The sequence below is a fragment of the Olea europaea genome, chromosome 11, assembly GCF_002742605.1.
Source record: "Olea europaea var. sylvestris chromosome 11, O_europaea_v1, whole genome shotgun sequence".
NCBI lineage: Eukaryota > Viridiplantae > Streptophyta > Magnoliopsida > Lamiales > Oleaceae > Olea > Olea europaea.
Genome location: NC_036247.1, coordinates 36,363,004 through 36,381,681, shown reverse-complemented (window position 1 = coordinate 36,381,681; position 18,678 = coordinate 36,363,004). Strand labels below are relative to the sequence as shown.

At 34.8% G+C, this 18,678-nt stretch overlaps 2 protein-coding genes across 4 annotated transcripts; one reads left to right on the top strand and one right to left on the bottom strand.

The window, feature by feature from the left end:
• The first annotated feature begins 1,558 nt into the window (after nucleotides 1–1,558).
• Nucleotides 1,559–8,546, top strand: LOC111404252. 3 transcript variants are annotated; one of them, XM_023033054.1, is made up of 10 exons: nucleotides 1,560–1,705; nucleotides 2,595–3,340; nucleotides 3,627–4,527; nucleotides 5,257–5,563; nucleotides 6,068–6,356; nucleotides 6,537–6,761; nucleotides 7,203–7,376; nucleotides 7,510–7,716; nucleotides 7,811–7,924; nucleotides 8,031–8,546. In XM_023033054.1, exons 2-10 carry the CDS (start codon nucleotides 2,624–2,626, stop codon nucleotides 8,349–8,351), a joined length of 3,255 nt encoding a protein of 1,084 aa, XP_022888822.1. In that variant the 5' UTR covers nucleotides 1,560–1,705; nucleotides 2,595–2,623; the 3' UTR covers nucleotides 8,352–8,546. The 3 variants fall into 3 exon arrangements, with proteins under 3 accessions (XP_022888824.1, XP_022888822.1, XP_022888823.1); XM_023033055.1 differs by lacking the exon at nucleotides 1,560–1,705 and adding an exon at nucleotides 1,763–2,028; XM_023033056.1 differs by lacking the exon at nucleotides 5,257–5,563 and having other exon boundaries at nucleotides 1,559–1,705; nucleotides 3,627–4,834.
• Nucleotides 8,547–15,661: 7,115 nt separating this feature from the next.
• Nucleotides 15,662–18,107, bottom strand: LOC111404251 (probable adenylate kinase 7, mitochondrial). The gene is made up of 4 exons (XM_023033053.1): nucleotides 17,635–18,107; nucleotides 16,980–17,120; nucleotides 16,448–16,678; nucleotides 15,662–16,068 (listed from the first exon to the last, which is right to left on the bottom strand). Exons 1-4 carry the CDS (start codon nucleotides 17,980–17,982, stop codon nucleotides 15,904–15,906), a joined length of 885 nt encoding a protein of 294 aa, XP_022888821.1. The 5' UTR covers nucleotides 17,983–18,107; the 3' UTR covers nucleotides 15,662–15,903.
• Between the last annotated feature and the right edge of the window lie 571 nt (nucleotides 18,108–18,678).

Genomic DNA, 18,678 nt, shown 5'->3' with positions numbered 1-18,678 from the left:
ATATTTAACTGAGGTGGGGTTGGCAGACTGCTTTTATTAGTTCGGATGTCAACAAACATTATCATAGGTCGCATAAGGCATGGCGGACACCCATGTCAATCAAGTCACATATATAACAAATCTAGTCACAACTTCCCTGTTGTCAACACAATTTCACATAAGGGTTCATGTTAAAATCAAATGAAAGTTTGGTCACAAATGGATGGGCAGATCAGAGTCAAAAAAATTTAGGTCATAATACATTTCTAAATCAAATAATATCAATTCTAAACACATCCAAATGATATAACTGTTTTATCCACACGATTCATATTGGTCACAAATCCAATAAAAACATTAGTCACATATGGATGGACATGTCACAAAAGGTGAATTTTAGGTCAGAACTTGTTACTAAATCAAATAGCATCAATTTCTAGAAAAACAACACTTTCAAATAAGAACCCTCACCCAATTCATTCACTACTAAATTGAATAGAACATAGGCCACATACACCCATCATAATACATGTTATCCATCAATTTTGACTAACATAAGTAGGTTTGAAATAAAAAAAAAAAAATTAAAAAAATTGAAAATATGTTGTTCGACTTTGAATTTGTGACTGAAGCAAAAGTTTTGGGTCTTCTTGATGGAGATTATATTGTTTCGAAACGTCCTCTTCCTTTTCTTTCCTTGGGTTCCACTCCTCAATCGAACTACTTTGCGAGGGTTTTAGCATCTATAGTTCTCAAAGAGGAAAAATAGGGATTATGATGATGTGCGTACATATTGTTGAAGGTTATAGTGAGCTCATCGGGGGTATTTATTGATGATGACCAAATGAGAATGTGGTTTTCGTGTGATCATGCAAGAGGAGATTATACGTGGGATGAAGGTGTTTTCGAGAAATAAGGAATTTGAAGATATTTTCCAATTTTGAATCACTTAAATTACGGGATAAAACCTGTAATTAGAAATATTATTCAATATTATATATCAAACACCCGATTTCCGAATATTTAAACCTGAAACTTGATTTTAGAATTCTAATATTTAAAAATCGATTGCAATGTAATTTTCTCCTTTTTTTAAAGTTATATAAATTGGATGGACTTTGCCAAGTTATTTTGACACAATTTTTAACAATAATCGTGCGCATTTTGGCATTCATGCTTGTATAGGAGGTCAACAAAATGAGTTGATCATATTATCACGCGCAATCATCATATTGAGACGTTTAAAAAATGAATCGAAAATATACGTACGTTTTAGAACACTGTTAATACCACGTCATGTGCCGATTAAAGATGAATAGCTTTGATCACTTCATTTACGACCTTTGTTTCAAAGTACTCAAGTCAACACGCATTGGAAAAATATCAGGCTTTAAGGTTTGAATGCACGCGCTAAGCTGCTGCGAGTATAACCGACATATTCTCACGAAACATAATCACCATAATCAAACAAAACGCTAAACGTAATAAGAAATAATTAAAAGATGCATCGTTTTTATCCCTCACACAATAAAACAATTAAAAAAAACTATTTTGTAATAAAATATTTTATTTTACTAATAATTATGTGATGAAGACACTCCAAGCTTTGTTCACTTCACAGACTGATACACATTTCTCTCTCCGTCACGTGCTTCTGCTTGAACTTTCAGTAACGAAACGCTGCGTTTTGGCTTCCGTCTCCCTCACATTCCTCTCTGAATTCTCTGTAAGTTCTTCACATTCTGTTCTTTTTCTTCTTTTGCTTTTTTTTTTTCCCCTCCCCGGTTAACAATCATTGCGTTTTTATTTGTTTCGGTTTTTTATTATTATAAGCATGTATACATGTTTATTTGACGCCGCTTTGTGGTTAAGTTGTTTGATTTTCGATAATTTGAGCTACTGAATATGTTGGCCGAGTCTCGATCTTGTTTATGTGATGATCACACTGTTTACTGATTTTCTTTTTGTTTAATTTTTTCGGACGGTGATACTTCGTTTTCGTTCAACTGTTTTGGAGGGAGTTCAGGGTTCATTTGAGCTTCTTCATAAGTAAATTATCTAGCTTAATACTTGTGTTTTTCTTTCTTCATTTTCTCTGATTTCATGTATTTCAGAGAAACACTTTAGTGGGGCTGTTCTATATGCACACGTGATAGGAATTGTTCATTCAAATCACGATGCCTTGGACTCTGAATTACTCAAATTACCTTACATCTTATGGGTAAGAGAGAGAACGGTGGACGGACGCACTTGGCATTTTAGTTGCTTCGATTGTTTGGGGGTTTGAAGTACCGTCATTTGAGTGAACGGTCCTTCCACGTGTACATAGACGACATTCCCAGTGAAGTTTTTTTCATATTTTTGAGAAGTTTTGAAATGGATAATGATAAATTTGAATTCCTCGAGGGACATTTATTCATGAAATTCTTTTATGTAGACATGTACTTTTTGTTGAACTAAAGATTTTTATTGTTCCATTCGCATGACTGATCCCATTTATCTTAACAGTGCATGTCCTATTAGTACTTTAATTTCACTCATGTTTCTGCTTTACATGATCATGTACTTGAGGGGTTTTGTGATTTGATTTGATTGGGCACATTGCTTACTTTTAGGGAAGGAATATACCCACATTTCTGGAACCATGGTTCTGGGTCTGAGGACCAAAACCGGGACAACCCCCTCGGTTCAGCTTGATTACATAATCCATATTCAGGAGATTAAGCCCTGGCCTCCTTCGCAGTCACTGAGAACACTTCGTGCCATTCTGATTCAGTGGGAGCATGGTGATAGGAAATCGGGGTCTACTAACCAAGCTATTCCTTCACTTGGAACTGGGTCTGGTGTTGGCGATGGAAGAATTGAATTCAATGAGTCTTTTAGGCTACCTGTGACGTTGTTCAGAGAAATGTCTGTTAAAGGTGCGGAGGGAATTACTTTTCAGAAGCATTGTGTTGAGTTCAATCTTTATGAACCTCGGAGGGATAAGACGGCAAAAGGTCAGCTGCTGGGAACTGCTATTCTGGACCTGGCTGATTATGGTATTGTGAAAGAGAGTTTGAGCGTTAATGTTCCTATTATCTGCAAACGAGCTTATAGGAACACTATACAACCGCTACTATTCCTAAAAATCCAGCCTGTTCAGAAGAGTAGAACAGGCTCTTCCTCAAGGGATAGCTTAATTGGAGAAGCTTCAATGGACAGGAGTCACGATGAATCTGTTTCTGCATTGATGGTTGAAGAATATGCTGAAGAAGCTGAGGTTGCCATGTTTACAGATGACGATGTCTCCTCGCACTCATCTCTGGCAGCTTCTTCTGGAGTTGAATCAATTGGATATTCATCACCTCAAAACAAAGAGGTGTCGTTGTTCTAGTTGTTCTTTATTTGCTTGTATTATCTTTCATCAATTCTTTGAAAATTCTTTTTGTTTACAATTTCATCAATATCTTGATAATGTGTGCCATCATGAAAGATGCATATTTCATTTGCGTACTGTGTAAACATCCTGTGGATAACAGTCTAACATGCTATTGGTATAAGCATGACATGATTTTCATTTGACTAAAATTTCTGCTGTTTCTCTTCAATTAGTTCTCTTAACATAGCACTCAATAGACTCATAGAAAGATGGTTATTAATGGCAGAATGGAATGGTTGCTGTGAATGGGAGTGCTGGAGAGGTCAAACTAGACCTTGTGCCCAATTCAAAACAGTATGTTGCCAAATCAGAGGACCAGGGGACTGAGTGTCATGTGAATTCTAAAGGCAGCTCATCAAATTCCTCGTCAATAGATTTATCTTCTGATCTTTCATGGATCTCGAAGAAAATTAGTGCTCAAACTTCGCAGTCATCTGTTTCTAGAGGACCAGAGAAAGAGAAGTCCTCCAACAATAACCGTGAGATAGAAGCAGCAGAAGGAACAGACAACGATCGGAGTCCCAACATGAAAAGCAACAACAATGAAAATGAAGCAGAGAATATTGAGGAAGATGTTGTCAATAGTGGAAGTGATGTAAAAGTTCAAGAAAGTGACGGAGAAAGCATATTTAGCCAGCCTAGTGCTGAAAAAACATGTGCAGAATTAGATTGTAGAACAGGTGAAAATTCGGACTTGGTTGAATATTGCAAAAGTCAAGGTGATGATAATGCTTCATCTCCTAGCATAGACGATCCTGATGAAGCTGGACGAGCTAATATTGTAACACAAAATGGTTCTGCAGAGGGTGATACCAGAGAGACACATCAAGAATATACAAAAGAAAGAAGGATTATGGAAGTGCAAGGACAACTCATTGAAGATAAGCCATTGAATGGCTTTTCTCAAGATAATGTCAAAACTCAGTTCATATTGGGAAATAATATGCTTTCTTCTAGTAAAGAGAATTTTGTGGTAAAGAGCAATTTCTCAAATATTGATAGATCAAAGCAGGGAAAGTCTGTACGATCACCAATAGACTTTAACAGGAGCAATGGATTGGCCCGGAGCAATCATATAGGAGACACTCACAACAGCACTCATGGATCTATGAGCAGTGAGCAAAGAGATGTTGATGTTTTGACAAAGGAAACAAGAAGCCCTTTTTCAGATAGTAGAATTCAGCAGTTGGAACACAGAATAAATATGCTAGAAGGAGAGTTGAGAGAAGCTGCTGCTATAGAGGTTAGTCTTTATTCAGTGGTTGCAGAGCATGGAAGTTCCATGACTAAAGTTCACGCTCCAGCTCGACGCCTCTCCAGGCTCTATCTACATGCCTGCAAACAAAAATCAAAATCAAGGAGAGGAAGTGCTGCGAAAAGTGCTGTATCAGGATTAATTTTAGTTGCAAAAGCGTGTGGAAATGATGTTCCAAGGTATGTTTTTGAACCCAACATCCTAGTTTGAAAGCATTTCAAGCTCTTTCATTGAGTTTGATACTCATAGTACAGCAACTATGAACATTAACTCGTCTGGCTTTCTTCTTTGTTTTTAGGTTTAATTTTATAGCAGAGTTCATGCAAAATGGCTAGCTAATTTTGTAAATCCAAAGTTTCTTGCATTTATTATTTCTCAATTGCAATTTTACTAGGTAATCCATAATTCCATATCCTGCTACTGCCTAACAGGTCATTGTTGAAGTGTCCTCGTGAATGCCATCTAGTTGTGGGTGTGGTATAAGTGGTGATCGCTCTTAAGTGGATTGACTTGTAAATATTTGCCAGACAATGATTAATTGTGCACCTAAAGCCACTGCAAATAGGAACTGAAACGATATTTTTTTTCAGTGAGCAAAGAGATGTTGATGTTTTGACAAAGGAAACAAGAAGCCCTTTTTCAGATAGTAGAATTCAGCAGTTGGAACACAGAATAAATATGCTAGAAGGAGAGTTGAGAGAAGCTGCTGCTATAGAGGTTAGTCTTTATTCAGTGGTTGCAGAGCATGGAAGTTCCATGACTAAAGTTCACGCTCCAGCTCGACGCCTCTCCAGGCTCTATCTACATGCCTGCAAACAAAAATCAAAATCAAGGAGAGGAAGTGCTGCGAAAAGTGCTGTATCAGGATTAATTTTAGTTGCAAAAGCGTGTGGAAATGATGTTCCAAGGTATGTTTTTGAACCCAACATCCTAGTTTGAAAGCATTTCAAGCTCTTTCATTGAGTTTGATACTCATAGTACAGCAACTATGAACATTAACTCGTCTGGCTTTCTTCTTTGTTTTTAGGTTTAATTTTATAGCAGAGTTCATGCAAAATGGCTAGCTAATTTTGTAAATCCAAAGTTTCTTGCATTTATTATTTCTCAATTGCAATTTTACTAGGTAATCCATAATTCCATATCCTGCTACTGCCTAACAGGTCATTGTTGAAGTGTCCTCGTGAATGCCATCTAGTTGTGGGTGTGGTATAAGTGGTGATCGCTCTTAAGTGGATTGACTTGTAAATATTTGCCAGACAATGATTAATTGTGCACCTAAAGCCACTGCAAAAAAGAAATTAAAAGATTTTTTTTTTTTTTTTTTTCAGAGCATAAACTCAACATTTTTTTTTTTTTTGGTTGAATGCAATTTATTGTATTTTGATACTTCTTTTTTCTTCTGCTTAATACAGATTAACTTTCTGGCTGTCAAATTCTATTGTTTTGAGAGCAATCATTAGCAAATCCCTAGGCGAAAATCAGTTTCCTTTTTCTATTGGAGCAGCCGTTGAAATAAAAGATGACAGGAATTGGAACAAGAAATCATCATCACTTCAGTGGGGCTCTGTTCCCAGCAGGGGTATAACAAGTGCTATTGAGGAAAACTTTAGTGAGTGGGAGAACCCTCTTATATTCTCAGCTGCACTTGAAAAGGTTGAAGCATGGATATTTTCCCGAATCATTGAATCTATTTGGTGGCAGGTACTCTTCTTATTCTTTTAATTGATTCGACAAATTTCTAAGTGAAATTATGTGTCAATGGAGTGATCTCATTAAGATGCTCAGGTTTCTCGACACTAATAATTTCATCTGGGAATATGTTAGTTCTCACTGAAATGAACCAATTAGTAGCTAAGTTGATTTTGTGTCTCTTTCCTCCAGACCTTCACTCCACATATGCAGTCTGGAGTTGCTAATGAAATTTGTAGAAGTATGAGTTCCGACTCGATCAAGTTCTATCAAAGGACATCTAGTTCAGGTGACCGACAGCAGGAAAATTTTTCTTCTGAACTCTGGAAAAAGGCCTTCAGGGATGCATACGAAAGGATTTGTCCTGTTCAAGCTGGAGGGCATGAGTGTGGCTGTTTGCCTGTCCTCTCTAGACTGGTACAACTTCTAGAATATTTTCCTTCACCTTGCATTTAAAGGATCCAACTTTTTTTTCTTTTTAATCTTGTAAATTTGTGACATAACCTTGGAAATATTTAGTAGCTGTATTGCCCTATTGTTTGCAAGACTCAGCTAGTTCTCAAAAAATTCTGTAACTAGGAAGAGCAGAAGCTACGTTGGTATTAAGATTAAAAACCAGTGTATAAGTAATCCACGAGATAATCCACATCTGTCAGGAAAAGATACACATAGTTTATACTCCTTATCTAGGTAGACTCTTCCGGCTGGCAAAATTATAGCATATATATTAGTTTATGATGAATCATCTGACACAATCTATGGGCTTAGATTGATAGATCTATGATTTGGTTGTGTAATTTGTAAAACCTGCTTTTCACATGTAGTATACTCTAAAAACAAACCTCTTTTGTTAACCAGATAATGGAGCAATGCGTTGCTCGACTGGATGTGGCTATGTTCAATGCAATTCTTCGTGAATCTGCCAATGAAATTCCAACAGATCCTGTAGCTGACCCAATTAGTGATGCTGAAGTTCTTCCTATTCCAGCTGGGAAAGCTAGCTTTGGGGCTGGTGCACAACTGAAAAATGCGGTGAGCATCAGAACCAAATTATGTCTCACCCATGATGTGGGCGATATAGAAATAGAAATCTTTAATTTTTGTTATTTTTATGATTCAAATTCGACTAATTATTCTGAAGAAAATATTCATCTACAAATGACAGATTGGGAACTGGTCCCGATGGTTAACTGATCTCTTTGGTATTGATGATGATGATTTACTCCAAGATGAGAATAGCTCAGATGCTGCTGAAGATGATGAGAGAAAATGTAATGATGCATCGATGAAGTCTTTCCATCTCCTCAATGCATTGAGTGATCTCATGATGCTTCCAAAGGATATGCTATTAAGTCGCACAGTCAGAAAAGAGGTTTAGCCCTGGCTTAGAATGTTGCTGTTTTACATTATCTTTTATGCATATTATAGTAGAGTCCTTATTTATATAATTTCTTCTGTGTTCCTAGGTATGTCCCATGTTTGGTCCATCACTGATAAGAAGGGTTCTCAACTCTTTTACCCCGGACGAGTTTTGCCCTGACCCAATTCCTAGAGTTGTTCTTGAAGCCCTGAATTCAGAGGTTTGTCCAATGCTGAAGAATCATATTATTTCCTTTTTGTTGCTTCTCTACGCTTAAAAAAATGGAAGTTTCTAGACATCGAGCTCACATGTATTTTTCGTTTAAGGATCCTTTTGAGGCAGAGGAAGCTTCCATTGTGAACTTCCCGTGTGCTGCAGCACCTGCGAGTTACCAGCCACCATCAGCTGCTTCAGTTGCTGGTATCCTGGGAGAAAGTGGTAGCCATTCTCACCTGACACGGAGTGGGTCATCACTTCTCAAGAAATCATATACGAGTGATGACGAGCTTGATGAATTAGATTCGCCTATGACATCTATCATTATTGACACGCATTCGCCAAAGCCAAGCTGGATGTCAAAAGAAAATGGAGGCCGAAATGCTGTCAGGTATCAACTCCTCCGTGAAGTATGGACGAGCAGCGAGTAAACATCGTTGAGTATCTTGAAGAAATTCAATCGAGTGCGGTCAATGTAAAATCCATGTACGAATATGACTCAATATGTATAAAGAGCTGCACATTAATCTAATTCTATGTAATAACGTTTCACCTGTTCTGATACAGATGTGAAACATTTGTACTGACGTTGAGATGTATAAATTGTAGGTTTTTCTTTTATTAAATTTTCTGTTTTTCTACGTATATATCATTTTTCGTCATCTTTCTATCATCATTTCTTGAAAATGCAGAGCTGGGCACCCAATTAACAAAAATGAATTATGCTACTTGTGCACGGGCGTGTACCCTAACAAGAGAGAGGGGCCCTTGCCCAATAAAAAAATGTGTGGCCTCCCCTCTTGTGAGGGGGAGGGTACATTAACAAAACCCAACAAAAATCTCCTTGGGAAATTTGTGCAATGTTTTCTTACAACAATGTTAACAATGTCAGTAGGTACCAAAAAACGGTTGGATGGGAAGAGAAGTTTTTTAAACTATCAAATGATAATGTGTCACTTGTATGTTGTCATCGATGTTGTCAAAAATATTGTACGCCAAGCATGATTAAATCTCCTTAGCCCCTACCCCAATTTGGATTGTCAAACTAAATCCTTGTTAAACCGTATATGATTATGAACCAAACAAAACCACTCAAAACTTAAAAAAAAAAAGAAAATTTAAATTTCAAAGACAATGGATGTATGGATCATAAGTAGTAAAATAATTTAGCCCATGTTTGAGCCACATTCTAGGAAAAAAATACATTATTCACTTCAAATTAATGGAAAATGTGTAGTTAAAAAATAAGGAAAATTTTTAGATTTGGGTGTAATATTATTTTATTGAAGAATGTGTAGTTAAAATGATATCAAATCACTGTTGAATAATATATTTTTTTTGAAAATAATGTGGCTTAAACAAGCCCTAATAAGTTCAAGTATCATCCAATAAATTCACGCCTTGCTGGCAGTCGCAGTGTGGGGGTTCGATTTTCGAGACATGGAATGGAGTCCTTGTAGACACAGTGTATAGGTAGCTCTTATTTCCTGACCTGTTGGGGCACATCTCGTGATTTACCTCCCTCACAAAGCTCTAAGGGCGAGGCGGTGGGGAGCCTCAAGGTTGGGATTCAACCTTTTAAGTATCATCCCATAAATTACTATTCACTATTCATTTTAAAACTAACCTACCTTCAATCTTATTTAAAATGGTAGCAAAATATCAATTCAAAATTTTATTTTATGACTAAAATTGTACTGAATTAAACTAAGGTAATCTACTTATAAATTGTTAGGATTTTCAATTTCACTTCAACGTTAATTTAATTTCAATTCATTCAGTCACTTTTCATAGTGTGTCAACAAGAATTATGTTACTTGTACATAAACAGTTATATAATGGTTTACATATAGATGATGTGTCAAAAAGAAAGTGATTTTTTTTTTTATTATTCAGTTGAAGGAATTCTAACCCAATTATATATGATAACATCATATGTATGTATATCATTTAACTTCCAACATTTATCCCTTTCATGTCTCGGTTTATTGCAATAGGTGCACCAGAGGTCGTCCTTGTTTTCCTTCCACTGTTTTCCTTGACCTGGGTATTTGAGCAGATCATTCCTTTTTTTCTCCTGATGGTTTGCTACCAGGGCTGACCCATTCGTGGTGTGTGGTTCAAGCATAACACTTCTCTGACTCTCTTCTGCTCGAATTAATAAGATAGTTTCTTCTAGAGTTGGTGTGTTTGACTTTCCAAAGATTTGAACTCTAGCATGATCAAATTCAAGATTCAATCTTGCCAAAAAATCATAAACTCGATCATTTTCAATGAAGTTCTTCAAGGTGACAGCATCCTCGGGACATTTCATTTCAAAAACTCGGTAATGATCAAGTTCTTGACACAGATTTTGCAATATGTTTGCATACTCTGTGACAGATTTGTCTCCTTGTTTTGTGTCTGCGAACTTAACTTTTATCTCATACACCTGGGCAACAGCATGAGCCTTTGAATAAGTGTGGATGAAGTCCCATATCTTCTTTGCGGTAGCCAGAAACATGCATGTGTCGCATGGGATCCATAGAGTCCCACGGCCAGGACATTATCATGGAATCCTCTTCATCCCTGCTATAAATTTTGGTTTATCCTTTGCAGGTCCTTTTCCAAGAAGATGATTAAGTCTTCCTTTGCCTTTGAGATACGTTCGGACAAATTGAGACCATTTGAGGTAGTTTTTCCCATTGAATCTGTAGGAGGCCCGAATGTTCTGTAACTCTCCAATTTTCTGAACAGAATTGGATTCTTCTGATGGGTTAGGGTTGCTGGTCATTTCGAAAGTTGACATGGTGATTAAGGCTGGCTGATCAGATTTTAAAGAAGGCTATTAAGGCAAAATACTGGCTAAAATATGCCAAAAAAGAACCCAAAAAAAGAGCTTAAATCCGCAGCAATGAAGGCTGCCTGAAAAAATGCCATAGAAGCCGATGGCTCTGATACCATGAAACAAAAATGTGGGAAGGAAAATTGTTACTTTTCATTAATAATACACAGCAATATATAGTAATTTACAAGAGGAAAAATAGGAAACTAAATCAGCTTAAAATCTGGAAAGAATATTCTCCAATCATTGTGATTAAGGGATAGACAAATAATTGAATCCCTTCAATTAAGGGATTTCAAAACACAAATTATTTTCCTAAGCTATTTACAGCCTTTTTTTCACTTGACAATTACTATTCACTATTCATTTTAAAACTAACCTACCCTCAATCTTATTTAAATTAGTAGCAAATTATCAATTCAAAATTTTATTTTATTACTAAAATTGTATTGAATTAAACTAAGGTAATCTACTTATAAATTGTTAGGATTTTCAATTTCACTTCAATGTTAATTTAATTTCAATTCATTTAGTCACTTTTCATAGTGTGTCAAGAAGAATTATACTATTTGTACATAAGCAGTTATATAATAATTTACATATAGACGAGGTGTTAAAAAGAAAGTGATTTTTTTTTATTCAGTTGAAGGAATTCTGACCCAATCATATATGACCACATCATATGTATGCCTATTATATACACATAGTACAACTGGTGTCAATAATCAAATTAATCTATTATAGCTGGTGAATCTTGATCAAAACTAACCTATTCATATGTTCGAATTTACTATATCAGGGATATAAATTCATACACATATGAATGCTTCAATCTACATGAATTCTAACCAGATTGCATCGTCTATAATTATCTTTCAATATCTTATAGTAACTATATTATTTATTGCACAAGTTAGATTAATACATTAGCTCTCGATCTCAATATCATTCCTAAATCAATCAATTGATGTGCAGGCAATTGAAAGCAATCAAATCATAATAAATAATTAACACATTCAAGTTTCATGAAGTTTTGAAATTAAACAAATATTAAAACCATAAACTATATTGTCATCCTAACCAAAAAATGTATTTAGTCACTCATATTATTGGAATTAAAAATAAGCTTAAAAGTCATTATCTGATTTAATTACAATGAACAAGATAAAATCACTCAAAGCTATTGTTGCTCTTCGCAACACGAATCCCAACAATAATTCTTCATTTTCTTCTTGACTATAGATCTTCCGCTAATTTATTGGTGGTGCGTGACTAATTTTGATTTTTACACGATTTTCAATGATTTTTGTGTATAAGATTTTGGAATTTTGTTGTCAATTTGTTAGTTTCATATGATGCAATTTAGCGCAATGTGCTATAAGATTCGTTGCGTGATTGTTCGGACAAGGTAGGAGATCTATACCAACAAAGCAGCACAAGTAGCAGTGGTTGCCTTAGCAATTTAGTCCTTAGGTCCACTTTATTGTGAATATTTCTTTATTTCAATTCAAATCCTTCAATTTTAAAATGCAGAATTTGATCCCAAAGTTGAAGATTTTATACAAATTTCATCCTTCTTTATTAATATTCACTTCGATCCCAACTTTTCTCCTAACATAATCTAAAAACACAAACAATTATGAGTAAACTTCATAATAATAATTCCATAAGCCACTTTAGATGGCTTCGATAAATGTAAATTTTACACTTATCAAATACCTCAAACTTGAAATTTTGTTCGTCATCAAATAAGCATAATAGATAACGACTCTAAACAAATACACTTAATTAGATCTAAGCAACATTTCCTCAAAGTGCATGTCAAATTCAAAAAAAAATAAACAAGTTAATAAAATATAAGAATAGAAAATAATTTCTCAAACCTCACATATATCTTGCGTTTCTTTGTGTGCGTTAATCAGGAACACGACTTGAATCAACTTCAACTGCAACCAAATCCCAGTAAAGGTCAACAAACTATCTCATCACTCGTATTGCTCTCTTTGTTTTTCATTTTCCCCAAATCAAACTAACAAAAAGATAGAGTTGCCCCCTAGGGCATAATCTAGTGGTGTAAATGACATGAGTGAGGTAATCTCAGCTTTGCTGGCAGTCACAGTATGAGAGTTCTATTTTTGAGATTTGGAATCGAACTCTTTATGAATACTAGTGTACAAGCAAGCTTTTGTTCGCTGACCTGCTGAGGCAGATCCCGCGATTTACCTCCCTCACGATGTTCTCGGGACGGGGCGGTAAAGGCCCTCAAAATTGGGGTTCAACCTCTATTTTTTTTTTTTATTACAAAAAAATAGAATTTGTTTTCATCGTCCACTCAATCACCTTCCAATTCCTAATCAAAAAATCCAGACTTTATCGGGGAGTGATACTGACTTATCTCACTTTTGTGTTTTACTTCTCTTTTATTTTTATTTTGTTACTTTTTCTGTTTATGTGATCTTTTTGATCTTCGAAAGTAATTTTCAGTCTTACACCATAGACAGCCTTCTTTTCAAATAAATTATCTTATAAACAATTTTATTTTGTGAGAAGAGTCAAATTAGTCAACATCAGATTCACATTACAGTATGGGTAAGTGATTAATTGCAAAACAATATTGTGGCGCCATTATTTTTAACCCTGTTCTCAAGTCGGAACAGAGGGCTTTATTCATTCCCAAATTCCTGCACAATTGTCAATAATTTTTGCGCGTTCAATTCTCTCTCTCTCCCCCTTTTTTTCTGAGCCCTTTTTGCTTCCTCTTTTCTTTCTCTATACACGTGTCTTCCTTCTTCCAGAATTCCATATCCCCATTAGAATTTGATTCCAAATCAAATTTTTTGTTTTAAGGCCCAATTAATGTAGCTTGCGGTCAAGGATTCGATCTTTCAAATGATGCATTTTAGTCCTCGGGCCTACTTTATTGTGCTGCACGAATAGTTTTTTATTTCAATTCCAAGTCCTTCAATTTCCAGAGTGTGGAACTTGATCCTAAACTGCAAATCGTATTCAAATTTCTTCATTCTTGATTAATATTTGCTCCGATCCTCAGTTTTCTCCTAACGTAATTCAAAAACACAAATAATTAAACATCAACTTCATAATAATAATAATCCCAAAACCCACTTTTGGTGGCTTAAAAAAGTGTAAATTTTACACTTATCATCACACTTCCAAAGTTCAATTTTAAATTATGATTTAGGTTGATTTGACTAACAAAACCTATTAGTTTAAGTTTTGTCAATGGAAAATTTCATAACTATCATACTTTAAGAATACAATTTTAAAAATATCAAATTTGTAGAATTATTTAAGAAATCAGGTCATAAATCAAATTATGAACATATGGAGAGTACAATAGGACTTACATTGAGAATCAATAGAGGATAAGTGATGATTATTCTCTCTTCGTTTTATCACTTGCTAAAAAAATCAATCATTATCTTATTTCCAAAGTTCTCACAAATCCTAAAACAGAATATAGAATTTTGGACCTACATGGTGTGACAATCTAGAATAGATGAAGAAATTGACAACAAATTTCAACAAGATTTCTTTAGAATAATTGTTTTTCTTATCCATAGTTTTTGCATCGTTTGTAATATATTGTTGAAGCATAGAATTAAACGATCGTTAGTCAACAATTGTTCTGTTTACCAATATCGACCACAACATTTTTTGATCATTTTGTGCGAATATTGTGACTGTGATCTAATACGTCGTGTGATTGTGACATATATGTTATGTGACTATGACTCCCAATCACATAATTGTGACAACCTATAATTTCAAGTATGCATGTACATATTAAGAATGTGATCTAATACATTTTTAATTGTAAAATTGTCATTTCATGCGAAAATTGTAATTACGTTAAGTAATTGTGACTTTTGAGGTTGTGTGATTGTGACTTAAAATATTTATAATACCTTATGTGATTGTAACATACTATGTTTATGACAACCATTCTTAAATATGTGATACTATTTTATAGCTTCATGTATCTTTGCATGTGCCTTGAAACAAATGTTTGGAAATTGACTCCGTATCAAAAGAATAATGTTATTTGCAGTCGCTCACTGCAGCAGTCGTCCTACGTGGCATATACATGACAGGTGGTTATTTGATGTATTAATGAATAAAAAAACTACCACATTAATATATCAAATAATCACCTATCATGTGTATGTGGTAGGGTGACAACCGTAGTGAGCGACTGCAAATAGTATTACTCGTATCAAAATCATGACATGACTTGAAAGCTTCATTTAGAACATAAGAATGGAAATTGAATGGGTAGTTAATAATCTTACTTTTCTCTGTCCAATATTTTTATTTTTGAAATCCGTTGAAGATGATAATTAACTTCCATATCCGAAATTACTGACGAAACTATATACTTTTAAAAATATAGTTTTAAAAATATTAAGTGCTTGTTTGTGCCCCATTATTTGCGAGTAATGTATTATGAAATAGTGATTGATAATGAAATGTGTGATTAAAAAAGAAGGAAATTTTTTTAATTTACGTGTAATATTATTTTAATGAAAAATGTGTAGTTCAAAATGAGTACTGTAAAAAAAAAAAATAATGTGGTAAAATGTAAAAAAAATAATAGACAAGAGCTTAAAATAGATATGTTAAATATAATTAATATCTTTTTTTTATTTTTGAAAAATTCTTAATTATCTGATTATTGTAATTAAATCATTAAATCTCAAATCACGATTCTGTTTAAATTCCTCTTTTGTCAAACAATAAGCAATTTAATTTGAAAATACATAAAAAACCAGCTCATGCTAGCAACATATTTTGAAAAACCTTCCTCAGTGACACCCAAAAGCATTAACATAAAACGAAGAGCAGCAAAATTTTTGCTATGTATAATGCTAAAATCCGCCAAATTTTACTTACTATGCATGAAGAGCAAATTTTTGCCATGTATAATGCGAAAAATAAGCCAAATTTTACTTCTCTCCATTTCATTCTGAAGTTACACTAATTTCTCTAGAACATATTACTTAACGAACAAACACTCGAACATTTCGTCTGCCAAAAAGTAGATGCATTTACTACAAAATTACTACGAACTCTACTATATCTGTATTTCTTTGTATTTACTACCCCACTGGAATGACTATCAGAAATTGAATCTTTCAAAATCAAGCTACCAACTTCTGGGGTGAATTGAGAGAAGAACAGACAGCATTCATGTGCTGCAGATGCAATGCAGCCAAAAGACCTTGCCAAGTGTCCCCGGGCGCGCCAGCCACATGAAACTCGAGAAGCTTCTTCTGCTTCTTATAGTATTCTTCGACGGGCTTCCTCTGAACAAAAGCAAATTTCCGGGTTATTAGCACGTCACTACTTGCAGCTGATGCAAGAAATTAAATCTTGCTGTTAATAGCTCGCTGATAAAAAAAAATTATCGTCAACTCCACATATGATAGATAAATATGGTGCAGGAACCTGTCTTGGACACCATAATCTTATGTTTGGACGGATCCAAAACAGTGTGTTCGGTATACCGATTTTGGATGGATCAATCCTTCCGTTTGTATAAAATTTATTTTAACTAAAGCTTGCAAGAGTCCATTGAATCGGGAAGATCTTTGCCGTGTTAATCCCAAAACAGTATCAGATACTTAATAAATATGTTATATATCATAGCCAGATAGTATTAATTCAGAAGACCAATGGAAGCACCTGCTCTAAGTACGCACGAAGTTTCTCCTTACAGGCAGTATCTTTGTCAGCACAGGAAGATTCCAGTTGGCCATCTTTTGGCTGAAGATTTAAATTGAATCCCGAGCCAGCCAAGCAATGAAAATCTCGAGAACGAGAATAAGTTCGATTGCCTAGATCTTTCTTTACCATATGCTCTGTGCATTTAAGATTCAGCACCAAGTCTATATCAGTAATTCGGTCCAGGATTTCCTGCAAGGACCATAGCAGTCACATACATCAAAGTTCTTCTTGAGAATGTTTGTGAGTATTTTTCCTACTCCTATTACACTAGATGCAGACTAGAAACAAATCACAGTCCAGCCAAATCTTAGATAACATACCGGGAGTAAAAATTGCATTATCTTACATGTCGAAAGCATGAAAGAGGACCGTTCAATTGGACTGAACAGTGTCAGGAGGACTTCAATTCAATATATTCCATCTAAAGAGACTTATGAGTCTTGATAAACTATCCAGAGAACACAGAGAAGAGGAAAATATCACTACTTACAGCCTGAATTCTGGTGCGAGGTACTCCATCCAAAATAAAGCCGGTTTCACCCCTGCAGTACCCTTCCTCCAGTCTCTTCGACAACAACCCAAAAATTACTTCCTCAGGTACTAGTTTCCCTTGGTTCACCGCACTTGCAATCTGTTTTTAAGAAATATCAAGAAAATAATCAAGTGACACGAAGAAATTGCCATCATTGACGCAATATTGTCAACGAATGTCACCAAAAAAAAAAAAACTGTAAAGTTGTACTTCATTGAGCGATTTCATAGTAAACAAGACCTAAAACTTTCGATTTCTTCTTTTTCTCGAAGTTTTAATCTGAAAACTCCTTAACTTCCATTCTTTTTCTCCAAGTATTTTTTATTTTGGAAAATAAAAAATTCCATTCTTTCAGAAAAGCAAACAGCTTCAAGTTGTGCAATTCATGAATTTCAATGATATACTAACGTGCAGCTATTGATTTTCAAAATTCAGATATAACAAAAACAATATAAAAGCTAAAAACACCTCAATTTCTTCCATTTCTTGTTCATTTTCCTAGATTGAACTTATTTTTCTTCTTCAATTTTAAGTTTTTTCATAATTTCGTTGCATTTCTTTTAATAATCCCCTGGAACCAACAATTATGTAATAGACAGAATAGAAAGTAAACCTGTTTGTAAAGGGCAGAATGAGGGTGCAGCTCTTGACGAACAAGTGTACCCATTGAAATATGCGGAACATCCAGAAGCTTCGAGAGCCTTTCAGCGTAGACGTGTCGCCTTACCACTGGATCACCAATAACGACCCATTGTACTCCCCGCCCTACCCTATCACACCCCTCCTCGGATTCCTCCATTGCCCTCCGCTTCCCGTTCCCCCGTTGTTCCTCTTCATCATCATAATAGTAGTAATCATAGTCCAACTGAGCCGCAGACGCTGATCCATAAGCTCGAATGAGACCAAGCCGATGTGAAACAAGGGGCCGCATCGCCACTCTGAGGTGGCTCAGTACTGCCATGGCGGCGTACACAAAATTACAGAAGGGTTTGAAAATAGTAAAGAGAAAATAAAGCAAGCGGGCATAAGGGTTTGGAATAGTATATTTATATGATGTTGTGGAGGATAGTTTTTGAGTCCAACTCTGCTGGACAGCCAAGGCGAAGTCCAGGTTATTGCCCACCTAATTAATTTTCCAATTTTAGTGGGTTAATGGTGAAATTAATTAGGGTAAATATGAGATAATATGTTAACTATTGATAACATGTCAAGAATTAATTGAAGGAACGGTAAAAATCGACACCAAATCTTTACTTATAATTTGTACTCATATCGAACAATATTTACGTTTTATGCCACCCCATTTTTCTTGGAATTTATTGAGAAGAATGAGGTTAAAAAAACTAAAAATCTGTGAATTTGAGCTCTCATTTGACAAATCATTATTTTAGTAAAATAATATTTTGAATAGTGATTGTTAAACGAACGTGTGGTAAAATTTAATGCTATTATGCATCATTAGTACTAAGCATCAATCTATATAACAATTACATGAAAATAAATGATATGTTCTTAGATGTAATATCATATGATTAATTTAATTTAGCTTATCAAGTGTGATCACCTAAATTGGTGTTAAATAGTATTATTCGTTAAAAATAGAGAAAAATTTTGAATTTACATGTAGAATATTTTATTTTATGAATATGTGATTGAA